This window comes from Lethenteron reissneri, unplaced genomic scaffold (assembly GCF_015708825.2).
Source record: "Lethenteron reissneri isolate LAM-NWPU_2019-01 unplaced genomic scaffold, ASM1570882v1 scaffold_1938, whole genome shotgun sequence".
Classification (NCBI taxonomy): Eukaryota; Metazoa; Chordata; class Hyperoartia; order Petromyzontiformes; family Petromyzontidae; genus Lethenteron; species Lethenteron reissneri.
The window spans coordinates 526,490-543,282 of record NW_026891705.1 but is presented as its reverse complement, the minus strand read 5'-3'; the positions used below and the strand labels follow the sequence as shown (position 1 = coordinate 543,282).

At 50.7% G+C, this 16,793-nt stretch overlaps 1 protein-coding gene across 3 annotated transcripts; it reads left to right on the top strand.

The window, feature by feature from the left end:
* Window positions 1-1,995: 1,995 nt before the first annotated feature.
* On the top strand, window positions 1,996-16,703 carry LOC133339661 (uncharacterized). Of its 3 annotated transcripts, none has more exons than XM_061547820.1 (6): window positions 1,996-2,272; window positions 10,749-10,803; window positions 12,437-12,621; window positions 13,152-13,353; window positions 14,134-14,344; window positions 15,496-16,703. In XM_061547820.1, the coding sequence occupies exons 2-6, from the start codon at window positions 10,764-10,766 to the stop codon at window positions 15,575-15,577; spliced, it is 720 nt and encodes a 239-aa protein (XP_061403804.1). In that variant the 5' UTR covers window positions 1,996-2,272; window positions 10,749-10,763; the 3' UTR covers window positions 15,578-16,703. The 3 variants fall into 3 exon arrangements, with proteins under 3 accessions (XP_061403804.1, XP_061403806.1, XP_061403805.1); XM_061547822.1 differs by lacking the exon at window positions 1,996-2,272 and adding an exon at window positions 7,744-7,831 and having other exon boundaries at window positions 10,752-10,803; XM_061547821.1 differs by lacking the exon at window positions 1,996-2,272 and having other exon boundaries at window positions 10,708-10,803.
* The last annotated feature ends 90 nt before the right edge of the window (window positions 16,704-16,793 follow it).

Sequence of the window (16,793 nt, the reverse complement as noted above, 5' to 3'; positions counted from 1 at the left end):
GGTGGCTGCACCCAGCAACAAATGAACACAGTTCACGGGGAATGAATGCTAAGAGCGTTATCAGCGGCCCTCATTCCGTGCGAGAGGATTTCAAAGTGTGACAGGGAGAGGGCAATCTAACTTCCTGCTATCTTTCGGGACGCCCAGAGATCCACTCCACTCCTACCAATATGGTTGTCGTAGCAGCTACGTCCCAGTTACAGAGACAGCCCTCCAAGAATTTAATCTTCCAAGGAAGTTGAGCCACACTGCCCTTCCCTGTGGACTTGCAGCAGAGCAGCAGATTCTGTAAAACTGGTCTCACGGTGGTCTGGATTCCTGTTGTCCACGCTTGTTTTATAAATATAGGAGATCAAAGGCTATTGGTCTTGCGTCCACCCTCCTCATCCATCAGACTCTCACACACCCCAAGCTGTAATTTATTCCACTCTGTCAGACCCCTGTTTCTATCTTTTTTGTTTTGTTTATACATTCGCATAATTTTGGGAGGTGAAGCAGCCCCCATTGAAACTGTTTTTATTTCTTTAGTTTTCATATTACTCGTTGACCTACATCGCATTAGCAGAGAGGCCGGCAGTCTCCATGCATTCTCACCTGGTAAATACCGGCGATTACTCTGACTGCCTTGACCGTCCATTCTATAAGAATACAAAAGCACTGCAATGGACTCCTCCCTTATTACAGACCAATTCAGACCTTATTGGTCTCTCTGTGCCCTTATAAATCTCAACGTTCATCCTACAAAGTCCCATCACAAGGCAGAAACAAAGACAAAAATGTCGTGTTTTTTTGCTCGTATTGAAACGGCTGTACGCCGTATGGACCTGAAAACTCAATTTCCTTGTACAGGAATACAGGTGAACCGTATGGGTTGACAGGTATAGGTCAGTGTTTTTTGTGAGATTTGGTCTCCTGATGTTTGGGGTATTTGAGGCACACAATGACACACTTTGGCTATACCAATGAGTCAAGTGTGGAAGAAAAACAATTCTGCCACTTGTAGAATCAAGAATAAATATATGTCCCAAATTCTTCACCTTCTTTTTATGGTCACCAGAAAGCGTAAAGGAATCCCATGTGGGCAACATGGGATATCTTTCGCAACGTTCAGTCACGACACAGACAGCAGATGAACTCCAAAGTTGACCCGGACTGCAGCTCTGGAGACGTCCGCCCATGCCCTCTGCGAGTCTCTCTGGATCCAGGAAGCTCAGCGGTGTTGTCTCCTCCAGCCACGTCTAGCCCCACGGGGTGCTGTCACCTCACCATCACCACCACCGAATGCGTAGGCAGTGAAACAACGACAGATTGGGCCAGAGGTTAGCATCGCCCTCACAACACCACGGTGGCTAGGAGATGTAAACTACCTCGCCTCGTATACAGGAGGCCATGTGTTCGATCCAGACGCCTGCTGTATATTTGAAGTTTATGTGCCTCTCATCAATACGGTGGCTAGGAGATGTTAACTACCTCGCCTGCTATACAGGAGGTCGTGGGTTCAACCCTGACGCCTGCTGTATATATTGGTCGCGTGGATTTGTCTTCGGGCTTTTCCGCCTCATTTATAATTAACATCACGCGTTTAGAGTATTTGGCTGCTGCTGCTATAAGAGCCGCTTCGTTAAACTTTCATTTGTGGTGGCCAGGCCGCTTCAGCAAAAAAGAGCGACTCAGTACGGCCGGGGCCTTTCCTGTTGCAATCAAAATGTTGCTGAGTCCGCCACGGGCTCTACCAACCACGCAGAGGCATGAGGGGTGGGGCACTTTGTCGTTCGGGCTGCACTGTAAACTGTGCAACTTAAAAATAAAACGTGTGATTGCGTTGACAGTGGACTTAGACATATTTTTGTTGAGTGCTTTACTCGGTGTGAATACTCTGTAGTGTAGGAGTTGGTACAATCAGGTGAAGCATTTCATCAATAACCCCCCCACACACACAGTGAGAATGGACGCGCCCAGCTTCACGGGCGCCATCTTTAGGGCATTGACCTTGAGTGAGGCGGTCGTGTCTGTGAGCTCCCCTCGGCTTCCTCACCACCCTCACTCTCATCACTATCATCCTCACTACCCTCACTCTCAGCACCACCATCCTCACTACCCTCACTCTCAGCACCACCACCCTCACCACCCTCACTCTCATCACCACCACCCTCACTATTCTCTCATCACCACCACCCTCACCACCCTCACTTTCATCACCACCACCCTCACTCTCATTATCACCACCACCCTCAACTACGTCCCAGCAACAGAAGCTGTAGGCCTCAGCAAGGTAAGGTAAAAGTTAAAATGTAAAAAACAAGCCTACCTTACCTTTTACCTTACCACAATACAATCACTCTACCCTACCTTTTACCCTTTAGCAGGTAAGGTAAAAGGTAAAAAGTAACGAGCCTACTTTTACCTTTTACCCTTACCCCATACAAATAACCCGATTACAGGGTAATTACTGAGGTACTACTACACATGAACAAGGTTTATAACGGTAAATGCTGGGTAGAGCGCTTCATTCGTATAGAATACTCTCGATGATTACAATTTTACACGCTTGTTGTCGTCTTTGTTGTCGTTGTCGTCTTTGTTGTTGTCGTCTTTGTTGTTGTCGTATCCTCAAATATTGTAACTCAATTTTAACCCACTTCCCAATGTGGTATCGACTGCAAACTTGGTATACTTATGTCATACTGATGACAATATATTCTATCATAATATATATATTTTAAAACATTTTTTTATAAGTTATGCTTCGGCTTGTGTCTAATTGTCCACGGTAAACTGACGTTAGCTGTAAATCACCACGGTCCCTTACGTTATGGCAAGCTTCCGGGCCACTTCCTGGAGTCGTGGAGTTCTGCCATTACGAGTACATTTCATAAAAGCGTGTTTTTAATAAAGTTTTTTAAAAATATTACTTATTAAATGGAAGCCACGGACTGCGCCACGGAGTTTTTAGCAGTAAACAAGGTACCGTATTTACCGGGTAATACTTCGCGCTACCTTTACCAGACCCTTGACCTTACCCCTTGGCATGTCGACACCTTTACCCTTTTACCCGGTAAAAAGGGTAAATTACCTTACCTTGCCGAGGCCTAAGCAGCCACCATTCGCAAGTGGTGGTGACGTCACCAAGGCGCCTGTGCCAAGCTAGGTGCATGTTGAGGCTACCACGTGAAGTGTCGACGGCTCTCTGCTGACAGGAGGTCACGGGACAGACTGCCATGGGTTGACGGTGTGCGTGTGGGGTGGTGGTAGTTGGTGTGGGTGATGGTACTTTGTGTGGTGGTGGTTGCTGAGTGTCGATGGTGGTGAAGAGGCAGAGTCGACTTCCTTTGCAGTGAACGACAACACACAGGCATCCACACACCACCACCACCATCCACACACCACTACCACCCATTGGCTGTGAGTGAATTCTCCATCACATTGAGAGACCCGAAGATGGTCCACTCGGAAGCAACCTCCCAGCTGTGCCCCCCCACAATGTGAATGGACGCGCCCAGCTTCACGGGCACCATCTTTAAGGCGTTGACCGTGAGGCTGTCGCATCTGTGAGCTCCCCTCGGCTTCCTCACCACCCTCACCCTCATCACCACCACCCTCACCATCCTCACTCTCATCACCACCACCCTCACCACTCTCACTACACTCACTCTCACCACCACCACCCTCATCACGACCATTCTCACCACCCTCACTCTCACCACCCTCACTACCCTCACTGTCATCACCACCACCCTCACTACCCTCACTCTCACCACCCTCATTCTCACCACCCTCACTCTCATCACCACCACCCTCACTATCCTCACTGTCATCACCACCACCCTCACCACCCTCATCACTACCACCCTCACCCTCATCACTACCACCCTCACTACCACCCTCATCACCACCCTCACCACCACCACCCTCAACTACGTCCCAGCAACAGCAGACGCCATTCGCAAGTGGTGGTGACGTCACCAAGGCGCCTGTGCCAAGCTAGGTGCACTTTGGGGCGACGTGAAGTGTCGTCGGCTCTCTGCTGACAGGAGGTCACGGGACAGACCCAGCAGGTGACATGGGTTGACGGTGTGGGGTGATGGTGTGTGGGTGGTGTGGGTGATGGTACTTTATGTGGTGGTGGTTGCTGAGTGTCGGTGGTGGTGTGGCTGGTGGTTAAGAGGCAGAGTCGACTGCCTTTGCAGTGAACGACACCACCACCACACACCCCCCACACACCACCACACACCCACCCACACATCCACACACCACCCATTGGCTGTGAGTGAATTCTCCATCGCATTGAGAAACCCGACACTCGGAAGCAGCATCCCAGCTGTGCCCCCCCTCCCCCCACAGTGAGAATGGACGCGCCCAGCTTCACGGGCGCCATCTTTAAGGTGTTGACCGTGAGGCTGTCTCGTCTGTGAGCTCCCCTTGGCTTCCTCACCACCACCCTCACCACCACAACCCTCACTACCCTCACTACACTCTCCACCACCCTCACTACCCTGACTCTCATCACCACCCTCACTATCATCACCACCACCCTCACTACCCTCACTCTCATCACCACCACCCTCACTCTCATCACCCTCATTCTCACCACCCTCACTCTCATCACCACCACCCTCATCACTATCCTCACTCTCATCACCACCACCCTCACCACCCTCACTGTCATCACCGCCACCCTCAACTACGTCCCAGCAACAGCAGCCACTATTCGCAAGTGGTGGTGACGTCACCATGGCGCCTGTGCCAGGCTAGGTGCACTTTAGGGCGACGTGCAGTGTCGACGGTTCTCTGCTGACAGGAGGTCACGGGACAGACCCAGCAGGTGCCATGGGTTGACGGTGTGCGTGTGGGGTGGTGGTGGTGTGTGGGTGGTGTGGGTGATGGTACTTAGTGTGGTGTGGATGGTGGTTAAGAAGCGGAGTCGACTGCCTTTGCAGTGAACAACACCACACACCCATCCACACACCACCATCCACACACCCTTACCACCCATTGGCTGTGAGTGAATTCTCCATCGCATTGAGAAACCCGCGGAAGTTCCACTCGGACGCAGCCTCCCGGCTGTGCTCAGAGAGATCCCTACAATCAGCCCGAAGTGGCACAGATCCCAGTCGTGGCGGATAAATTGAGTACCACTGTCAGAATCGACTGGGGGTGGCCCCACAGAGGAGAGAGTCTGGCCCCCGACAGGGCAATGTGGAATTTCCGGCACCGGCTCAACCACCGCTCCCGAGAGCAGAAGGCGACCCTCCACTTTGCCGTGGCGAGGTTCCACGTGGAAGAGACGCGCGCGGCCTTCCGCGGATCTTTAAAGCGAGTGGCTGGACCAGCGTGGCCGTGAGCATCACGTGTGATGGTGTCGTCACTGTTAACAAAACTTAGCTTCTCAATTTGCTGTTTTGGATGCACTGGGCCCCGCCACGGGAACGTCCCGTGCCTCTGCATCGCGCGGTCTCTCAATAAATCACTGAGGGCAACGGATCCGTGAGGCGATCTCCCAGCTGTGTGGAGTCGCCCATAGCACCAAACACTCAGTAGGAGCACTGTGACCCCCCTCACCCCTCTCTCTTACACAAACTGGGTTGTAGACACGTAGAGTGGGACAATCACAGGCGTAGAAAACAGACTGAGAGATGCCAAGATGTGAAACTTTACAACGAACCCCGAGAATACATTGAGTGATAGCCACACATACACAAGCCCACATCGACACACCGTGATGGACATACAAGCACACAACGGCGTTTCTGCATAACAGCGGCAGCCGCTGCTACCACGATCACGACGACCGCCCCTGCCGCAGCGACAGTCGTGCCACTTGCACTGCTGTGCGACTGTGGAGCAGCAGAGACACAGACGGCGGTGTCAAGAACCTACACAGAGAGGGGGGCTCAACGAGACCCCCACCCAGCGACTCAAAACGGCTTCACGTGCAGCAGGGAGAGAACACTCGGCTTCATATGCACCAGGGAAAGACCACTCGCTCAACACGGCTTCACTTGCAGCAGAAAGACACTAAATGCAGGGACACAGACCAGATTCGCTTCCATCAAGAGTATCTGCCGAGACTACAATGACCGCTGTCCAGCTCTGCACCTTCTGGGACCCTTGACCACCCAGCCACCACCGTCTGCACGAGCGACTGTACGAGTTACAGCGCCACCGCGTGGTGAGCACGACGCTCTCATTCACCTGCAGCCGTCACGTTCAGCTCCACCTCTCCTTCGCCCTGCTCGTCATCTGTCCCACAGCTGTAACAGTAGACATGGCACGTAAACATGGGGCCGAGGATCCTGGAGATGTTGAAGAGCCTAATGGAGCATTCGTAAAGAGCCAAAGGGAGCAGTTGCCCTTCTCTCCCGCAAACTTGGACACGAGGCACAAGATGTGAATTGCAGAGCTGGAATGATAAGGATACCGACTCCTGTGGTAAGCCATTTTGTAGAGCTCGTGGGCGGCTGACCTGCTTTCCGAGATGGACGCGAAATTGTTGTTCGCCGAGTATTACTGGCGATGATGCAAACCATTTTAAAATCCTTTATATTAAGTTCACTTGCTTGCTTGCTTGCGCGTTTACGACCGTGCAAATCTTTCGGTCGTTTTTTATTTAAATCCTTTATATTAAGTTCGTTTGCTTGCTTGCTTGCGCGCTTACGACCGTGCAAATCTTTCGGTCGTTTTTTAACCCACTTCCCGTGATCCAATCGAGCTGACATTTTCCACACAGACTCGTTGTGCGTGACAATTTTCGTGAAAATGTTTTTCCAAAATTTTACACTTTTTAGGAAAAAAATAAATTATATTTAATTACCAATTGCTTAATGGTTCCAGGCAATCATCTGACCCATAGGTGGCAGCCATCTCAAGCCAGAGGACGAGAGGACTCTTTCCGCCACGCATATAAAGGATTTATAGTGAAAAACTTTGTTTTTACGGGTTAATTTTTTTCACACTTGATGCTGCGGAGGCACATTTCTGGTGGTATTGTTGCAAAGTCTCAAGTATTAACATTTTTTTTGAAGCACCCTGTCTTGGCTAGATAATTATTGAACACAATTTATCATTCTGTTGCGGGATTAATTTTGTCCTCATGTAGTGAAACACAATCCTTGTGAAGATAGTACCCCGTGTGCGAGGGAATTGAGGGGCAGTGTGGTAAAAGATGTGGCACCACAACAGGGAACTCCAGGGATGAGACTTCCAACTCGTGGTGCTGAACGTGAATACCAACAGCACCACTGAGTGGACAAGAGGTCCGCCCCTACAGCTCGTAGGTGTCACGAGTGTGAGTAGTGGACAGTGAAAATAAAAAACATGCAAAAATAAGATTAGTAGGTATTTACCCTTTCTGGCAATAAACCAGGGAGTTGTGTTAAGATAATCTTTGGTTCTTTTGGTAAAGTCACGTAGGTATAAAATAAATAAATCACGACGTTTCGGGCACAACACAAGCATACGTGACTTTACCGAAAGAACCAAAGAAAATGGATTCCTGCAGTCACAAAAGCTTCAAATCAAGATGGTGTTAAGATGTTCAAACACCAAATAGAATAAAACCATTTGCAAGGAATAATGTCTGCATTAACCACACGTGCTTGTGGTTAACATGTGAGTCGCGTTAAGGGGAGGAGGGGGGGCTGGAGGGGGTGAGAGCGAGGCGCTGCTCTGGCGGCAGGGAGTGCGACGAGAGCGGAGTTCACTCCTCCCCCAGCGGCTCCCAGTGGGGGAGCTCAACCCCAGCCCGGGGAACATGGCGGTGACCGCGTTGGTGATGTCGGCCGTGGGTGAGCGGTGACCCAAGTTCGACTGCCGCTCGCGGCCACCAACATCGGTGACGAACGTCTGAACCCGGTCCTGGGCCTCCCCTACGTCGACTCGGCCTCAAATGAGTCGGGGAAATCGCCACTGGGGGGTGACTCAAAACGTCGGAACGGCGCCCTCCGCTCATGTGCCGTTCGTCCTTTAATAGGCGCTCGCTAACAGCGCTTGCACACCCGGCAGTCTGCAGAGACGGTAGTTGGGGCAGCGGGCGACGACGATCATGGTGGTTGGTGGTGATAGTTGTGATGGTGGTTGGTGGTGATAGTTGTGGTGGTGGTTGGTGATAGCGGTGGTGATGGTGGTGACGGCAGGCCAGGCTGCGTTGGCTGGGCTATGTAGCCTGCATGCCCAATCACCGCATGCCCGATCTCCGCATGCCCAAACAGCATTTGTTTGGCCGGATCGAGGGGGATAAACGGGCGCGGCACGGGCGAGAGAAGAGATGGAGTGATGTGGTACAGGAGGACGTGGAGCTGAGTGGACTTGCCGATGACTGGTACCAGCGGTGTCAAGATCGGCCTCTGTGGAGGAGGCTCGTGAAGGACGCTACTGGATAGTTGGAGGCAGTCGCCCTCCAACAACGGAGGGCGGAGGAGCGACGCTCACAACGAGCGGAGCGCCGGGTAGCTAAAGCACAGCAAGTTGGCACAGTAGGGGGCACAGGTGGTACATCAGCTAGTCATCTCGGTCATCTCAGTCGACCCATGGCACCTGGGTCTGTCCCGTGACCTGGCCTCAAGGTGCACATGGCCTGGCACAAGCGTCGTGGTGACGTCACTGCCACTTAGTGGCGAATGGCGGTTGTTGATAGTGGTGGTGGTTGTTGATGATCATGGTGATGATGGTGGTAGTGATGTTAGTGGTGGCGATGATGGTGGTGGCGATGATGGTGGTGGTGATGATGGTGACAACGCGAAGCGGGATTCGTTGTAAAGAGGTCGAAGCAAGAGCGGTCGTGATCGAGGAGCGCACTCACTTCCACCTCCGAGTCGCACGCGGCTACACAAATCATCACACCCCCCCCTCCCCCCGTGAGTGGTGACCGACGCAGTCACCGCTGTTGGCACGGCTCGAAGCGGGACCCGTGCGGGAGGTTTCACGCAGACGACAACGCTCAGCGCAGCAGGGAACGACTCCACCGTGACCATTTAAAGAGGGCGTCCTCTCATGCAGCAGGACGCGTCCATTCTCACGAAGGGGGAGGGGGGTAATGGCGACCACGCAATGCCACCACGTCCCGTGTAGATCTGTAGTACTCTAGGTTTGGGTTTTGTGTGTGGGGTTAGAGCACGTAAATATAAATGTGCCGTTAAACCAGCCGCCACCCGACACAGACAATTGGTAAGCTTTGTGTCACGTAAGCAGAACGTGCCAATGAGTTCCGAGTACAGGTTGGGGTGCAAATCCACAACATTTACAATCTCGGCATTTACAACCTTATTAACAATGGTATCTGTCGGGTAGTGGCGGGTTTAACGACATTTATATTTACACGATCTAACCCTCCAAAAAAAACTACAATACGGATGATATTCCTCGCGAAAGCGTGGTGTAAAACTGACGTACGTTGACGTTATACTATCGTGTACTGTTCACTACACCGGCGAATATCGAAGTGGCACGCTAATATACACGCGTTACTGCACTGTCAACACCATAGCAAGTTGTTGTTTTTGTTTACAATTAGTTGGTATAAACTCCACGGAGTCCCGTGTCGGGGTGGTCGCTGCCGTCTAAACGGGAACACCCCCTTCCTTAGGCGGGAGTTGGTAGAGGCCGACGGATGGTTTAGAAGTGGATACTTCCGATATGAGGGGGTGGGTGGCCAGCACCACGCCCGGCCGCCTTTGTCTCCCCCAGTGGCGTTCTTTACACATCGCCCCTCGGTACTGATTTGAGGCTGAGTCGACCTAGGGGATGCCGAGGACCGGTTCAAATATTCGCCACTGTTATTGGCGGTGAGCAGGAATCGAACTCGTGCTCCACATTGCCGGCCTTCATAGGTGCTCGCTAACAGCACTTGCCCCGACAGTCTGTTAAGGCTTTACGGGGGATCTTTGTCTTTGTGTGTGTAGATGTGTGTGGCTGTGTAGGTGTGTGTGTAGATGTCGTGCGTTGGTGTGGGTGTGTAGATGTGTGTGGGTGTGTGGGTAGGGGAGAGCGATGGTGGAGTGGTTAGCGCTACGCTGCGCTACGAACCCGGCGATCTGGTTTCGATTCCCGCTGACGGCCAACACCAGTGACGATTATCTGTACCGGTCCTGGTCCTCCCCCCAGGTCGACTCAACCTCAAATGAGTACCTGGTGTTGTAGTGTAGTGAACATTGCAGCTGGGGAGACAAAGGCGGCCGGGCGTGGTGCCGGCCACCCACCCCCTCGTGTGCCGTTCCGGCCTTCACTTGCCCCAACAGTCTGCTCAGGCTGTACGGGAGATCTTTGTCTACAAATATCTCTGTGTGTGAGATGTGTCAAGAAGAAAAACGAAACAAATTGTCTGCTCCTTGTTCTTCTTTGAAAGGTTCCCAGCCTACGCAACATCAACGCCGCTTAGCTACGGTTGGCTCCGTACGGCGCGAAAGAAGTTCAACATCCACACGAACCAGATGCTTTGTCGCGCCTGTGTGTGCAGGATTCGACTGCAGTGTCCAGTTCAGGCAGCAGGGCTCGGGGTGTGATTCGGTGACAGGATGACTGTGCCTTGGCATACACAGAACATCGTTTTATTTCACTTGTAAACCAGTGCCCATGCAGCACGATGACAGTGATAATTTATATTATTGCAGATGGGAAAACCAAATCCAAAAGATGCATCTCATCTCTGACGTTACAGATGTTAAGATGTAGAAGCGGAGTGATGTGAAAGTGAGGGAGCATTGGAGTGAGGCCGTGAGATGGACTAATGACTCATTCTCTTTTGTTATCATCAGCAGACAGAGCCGACCATGAAGCTGGTCCTCATCCCAGTGTTCATCTCCCTTCTGGGTGAGTTCACACCCAGAGCCACTCACCCAGCACACATTGGACGGTGCCCTTTCGTTAGCCAGGTGAGAGTTCACTGTTACCTCCCTCGCCTGGAATGGAGGAGGTTGTGGGTTCAATTCTGACCCTGACGCCTGCTGCTGTATATTTGGAGTTTGCGTGTCTCTCTCCCTGTGGTCACGTGGATTTGTCTCCGGGTTCTCTGTTTTTTTCCTCCACATTTATAATCAACGTGCATTTCGATTATTGTGCGGATGTAAATTTCAGCACGACAAGCCACTTCGTTGAGCTGTCATTTGAGGCCAGGTCACTTTTTGAAAAAAATAGCTACATAGCTGAGTGGGCCTTACCTGCTAATTAGAATAGTTTTTAATTAAACCACGGTGACGATGAGGTCACGGTCATGTGACCCCTGTGACACCGCCCTGGCCCTGCCAGTGGCTCCCGGGCCGCGCGCTCCGCTGAGACTCGGCTCGCGAGTGGCCGCTCTGAGTCTGGGCACTGACGGTGGGGGAGGCAGCCCTAAGATTTGGTCGAGGGGGAGACGTTTCACTGCGCTCACCAGGTGAGCGGCCTTCCTCTCCGATAGCTGATGCTACGCGGAGCTCACCGTGTTGTAGCTTCTGTTGAGGTCGTAGTTTAATTTATCTATTCTCCACAATTACAAATGTAGATGGTGTAGCACTCCTGAGTTTAACGGCACTTTCAAGATCTCTCGGTGGCCCTGTTACCACTGGACGAACCTTTGCAGAGTGGCGTAACGAGTGTAAGCGATGTCTCTGTAGATTTAACGACATTTTAGTAATCGGAATGGCTTTTACCTTGACTGCAATTGAATACTAAAAATGATGGATGTGTTTCGGACATTCATTCCAAATATACTCCTAACCTAAAAAATATGCATCACTGATATCACTAAAATAATACTAAAGAACATAAAAATTAAACACGATTGAGTAATAATTAATAAATGATAAATAATCAACCCTTTGTGACGGTGATGTGCAGGCGTTGCTGTTGTGCGCTGTGGGGGTAGCGTGACGCTGTCGCCGATGGGTGATGCAGCCTCCCGTGCACTTCTTGTTTGACGATGTCATGGTGCATGCCGCAGTGAAATTTTGTTCACTTGGAAATTAGATTTTCTAACTCGAAAAGAGTTAATAATTTGTCAGTTGCGTTAAAGGAGAAATTTCGTAAACTGAACCATACAAATAACCCAACTGGAAATGGATACCCATAGTCATTTATATACATTCATTAATTCCCTCCCCCCACACTTCACGCAAGTTCGCTCACAAGTGTTGTCATCACATCTACCCCTCTATTTAAGGAACGAAACAGGAGGATATCTCCACAAATCTGGCTGTCGCCTGATGATGCCGGGGGTAATTTCTGGCGTAACGTCGTACTCAGATTGGAAATGTTGTCCCTTTGCTCTCCAACACACCGGTTAGTGCTGTACTAGTGACGAATTGGCACGTTCTGTTTACGTGACAAACCTTACTAATTGGCTGTGTCGGGTGGTGGTGGGTTTACCGACACATTTATATATTTGCGCGATCTAACCCAAAAAAACTGTATTATAAACTGAGGGATACTCCTGTATCTGTAACGAGTGTGACCGGTCTCCCTGTAGATGCGGCATCGATTGCGAAGCTCCAGATCACTCTTCCGCAGAGTCTGTCTGTGACGGAGGGAGAGAACGTGACTATTCCCTGCTCCTTCTACCCACCGGCAACCCACCTGGACCACATCGTCCTCCAGTGTTTCACGATGCCCAGACACTACGCAGAGAACATGACCAGAAAAGAGATGAAGAAGGTGACGGCCGCACTTCATGTCAACCGTGAATAATTATCTCCGTACATGATGTCTACGTCAACACTAACATAATAACAAAGTTACGTGGTGCCCTTTAATTACCCAGAAATGTCCCAATTAGTCTCACAACTCCATTTCAAGAAGGCACTGCTCTGAGATCTTTGCCCAATGACGGTACATTAATGAGAGTTTGGCTTCATGTGGAGGGAAACCAGAGTACCTGATGACACTCGTGTTTAATACGAGGGGGATTACACGCAATACTCTACACAGATTCAAGTCCACAGGTAGACCCACTCTCAACACGCTACGCAAACTCAACATTGATATTTTGCCATCCCCTTGTCGCCTTGCAGCCGAAACCTACAACGCTTGGTGTTCCCAGGAGGTCTCCCATCTAGGTGGTAACCGAGCTCAAGCCTGCTGAGCTAGCGACATCCAACGAGCCCAGGGGCATTCAGGACGATTTTACCGTGGGCATCGTGTGCCATTGTGGTTGACCTTCCATATTGTGGTTTGTGTCATTGCAGATTTATCAATCGGGGGATGAAATGCACCCCTTGTGTATCGTTAAGTCTGTGGGAGACGTGCTGATGGGAGACTGCTCCATCGGCATCCCCAACTTCCCCGGGAGCTTCGGCCCCGTGCTTCTGTGCCGCATCGAATGTTACCGATGTAACGCGGAGAACACCAAGGTGCAAGGGGAGGTGGTGCTGAACGTGATGGCTGCAGGTGAACAAGAGCTGAGTGTGGTGTTGTAGCTGATACAGCCACCCTTGCTGCTATAAAACTCCTCACCACTCTAACTAGTTAACTTTGGCAACATGATTACCTCGTATTAGTTTGTTCACATTCATTATGTTGGTGATTTGCTTTGCTTTACTTTTCGCACGCATGAAGACGAGGACTACACGAGTCCTCTAATGCTAACGCGCGATGTCAGTTATGCAATGAATAATGCACGGAATATGAGGATGTGGTATAATTTATTCGCCTTAACAATTGGCAAAGCACTCATTTAATGGATAATGCACGTTCGTTTTACAACTTTCATTATTTAGTTTTTTGTTTTATAATTTATCAGATAAAAAATGTAAAATAAAATGATCACCGTTCGTCACGACGTTGTTCAAAACGGATGAAGCGATTATGGGGGAACCTGCGTTGCACGGTGCACGAGATCCAACTGATTCTAGATTTGACTGAAAGGGTCCAACCTCTTTGGTTTTTTCGGTAAAGTCACGTAGGTAAAAAAATTTTTTATCACGACGTTTCGGAGGCAACACAAGTTTATGTCTTCAGGTGGCACCGTCACAGCAATTTTGCTTACCGAAAAAAACAAATAGTAGAGATCCAACTGGTTGAGGCCGGGAGGTCAAGGGTAATGGAAAAACTGGTGCAGGACTAGAGTGGGCATTTGTACAGAGCTGAGTGAATCTCAGCCAGGAATGGTGCTGGTTGCGAGGTGGGGGTCACGCTGAGCGCCCCCTCTCTGTCTCTTTGTCTCTGCAGCCCCACAGTCACACGGTGGGGGCGTGAGTGACGCCACCCTCGCCCCTCGAGAGGAGACCTCACACAAGGGAGGGGTGGTGGCTGCCTGGGTCCTGCCTGTCGTCATCTCCATCATCTCCGTCATCTCCATCATCATCATCGTCGTCTCCGTCTTTGTCTGGAAGAAGAAGAAACGCCATCGGTCTTCAGGGCTCTGCCTCCACTCACCCAGGTACTTCCCCTTCTCCAGCCCAGGCACCCGCCCAGCCCAGCCGCTGGTGAATGAGCGTGGACGTCGGCAGACGGGCTGAGCTCTCTCGGTGGCCTTCCACTCGGTGTCACTGACGAGGTTTCACGTTCACGCACCGCCGGGTCTGGGTTCACAGCGGCTGTGCTGGGGATGCTGAGCCAACACCGAGCTCCTGGCTGACTCGTACAATGTTTTTATCAACGGCTGTGTTAGCGACAACAGAATCTGAATCTTTATTCAGGCCGGAGGAATCCGATGAGCTGTGAAGATTTTTTCACAGATGTTCAGTAGGGGGCGAGTCAGCAAGATACAACGCCGTGGCTATGAGATGTTAACTACCTCGCCTGGTACAGAGGATGTCGTGGGTTCCATTCCGACCCCGACGATGCCTGCTGCTGTATATTTTGAGTCTGTGTCTCTCTCTCATCATTACGGTGGCTATGAGATTTAACGACCTCGCCTCGTATGGAGGAGGTCGTGGGTTCGATCCCCACCCTGATGCTTGCTGTGTATTTGGAGCTTGTGTGTCTCTCTCTCTCCCCGTGGTGGTCACGTGGATTTTCTTCCGGCTCCTCAGGTTTTTCCCCTCCACATGTACAATCAACGTCACCACGCGTTTAGAGTATTTTGGGCGCTCCTATACATTCCCCACGTGATGATGATGATGATATCGGCCACTGCGTCGAGCATATCATTTGTGATGGCCAGGTGGTCGCTTCTGATAAAGAGCGACGTAGCTCAGTGGGCCTTGCCGAAGGTGCCCCCCCTTTCAGCCCAGGCACCACGACCCCCCCCCCCTACCCAGCTCCTGATGAGTGAACGTGGACGAGGCATTTCCCAACCGCAGTCCGATGACCCAGTGCCTAAAAGCATCTGGACTGCCAAGTGGACATTTAACTGATCTGCCTGCCTCGTGTGGCTCTGTGCTACCAAGCAACCACGATTTATATTAAGCTGTAAAGTGCGTTACTATCGTAGTTTTTTGTTTTAGTGAATATTGATTGTATTAAGCGATGAGGTTTAGTCGTTACCGAGGTTATTTAACCCCCGGGGTTTTACATGGAGCTTTAGTCAATGGCTTGTCGTGTTACCGGGTGGTTTGCTCACGGATGCTTTTGTTTCTCGTTTTACAGTGCCACTCCATCCATAGTCTCAGGAGAGAGTGCAGCAGAGGGAGGACAGCTGATGGGACCTTCCAAAGGAGTTGTGGGATGAGCGGCACCATCACCCAGGCATGAAGACTGGAGCCTCCCGAGCAATTTTATGTCGCTTCCAACACTTTAGTTAGAATAGAGTTGTTTTGTTACTCGTAGTTTTGTTGCTTCTTCTGCCTCAGTCTCGTGCCAAAAACGTCGGCATGAGGGCAGGGCTAGTACTCTGGCAGTTGTGAAGTTGTTTTGGTAATTGCTGTCAATCTGATCAAAGTGCGTGGGATCAAAACCGCTTGATATTTACAATCTGCACTTGAACACCCTCACGGGCAGCAACAGCAGCAAGCAGTAAATTATTTTGAGACTCGTGAACAACGTAACCACTTTAGCGATGTGCACAGAGACACGTTCCTCTGAAAACGGGTCGGCTCTGCCGCTCGGTTGAACCCACAGCGAGCCAGACCGAGCGTCTCCGTGCCGACCTCTGTGTTGTTGTGAGCTGGCCAGTGCAATTACATTTCCTGTGGCAGGGTCCAGTGTTGACTACGCAATACTGCCGCTAGTTCTACATTCCCGTGGCCCATCCGGTGGTCATATCTATGATGTTGATGAGTGATGGTACCGATCGATGATGTGTGTAGGGTACTTTACATGTGTGCTGGTCAAGTTTTTATGCATCGACTGATTGATTGAGACGGTTTGTTACACTCGCAGTACTCGGCACCTTACGCACAATCACCGTTTCCACTCCTCGCTCAAGGCCCCGGCCTCTTCTCCCTGGTCCCCATCCTCCCCGTACCCATCCCTGTCCCCTTCCCCTCTTTCCCCTCCTCTCACACGCCACCTTTATCTAACCTCATTGTACCACGTGTAAAGTGCCTTGGATGTAAGCTACGATTACTTTACCATTCGTTTATGTCTAATGTAACGTTTGCACTGCACCTGTTAGCAGTGGAATAGAATAGAATGCACGAGCGATTTGGATGACATTGTGACGATTCAACCCCTGTGTGTGGAGTCGTTTCCTGACTATTGACCACGATGCTGCTACTGGTCATGAACTGTTGCCAACCGTCTGTGCCTTGGAACTGCTAAAGTGTTGTACCAACTGTATTGCCTTGAGCCGCAAACCTCAGGGAATTTTATATTCGAAGAGCGCACACATGTTTATATATTTTAAAAATCCAATTTTTTTTTCAAATGAAGCCATACGGTCACGAATGCATAATATTTATCTACATGAAACATTGTCACGTGTCGCTTAATAAATGTTGTTTGCC

Coding starts and splice junctions, on each gene's coding strand:
- LOC133339661 (XM_061547820.1), top strand. CDS start 10,764: ATGAAGCTGGTCCTCATCCCAGTGTTCATCTCCCTTCTGG. Junction 13,354..14,133: donor GCTGAACGTGATGGCTGCAG/GTGAACAAGAGC, acceptor TTGTCTCTGCAG/CCCCACAGTCACACGGTGGG. Junction 14,345..15,495: donor CTCTGCCTCCACTCACCCAG/GTACTTCCCCTT, acceptor CTCGTTTTACAG/TGCCACTCCATCCATAGTCT.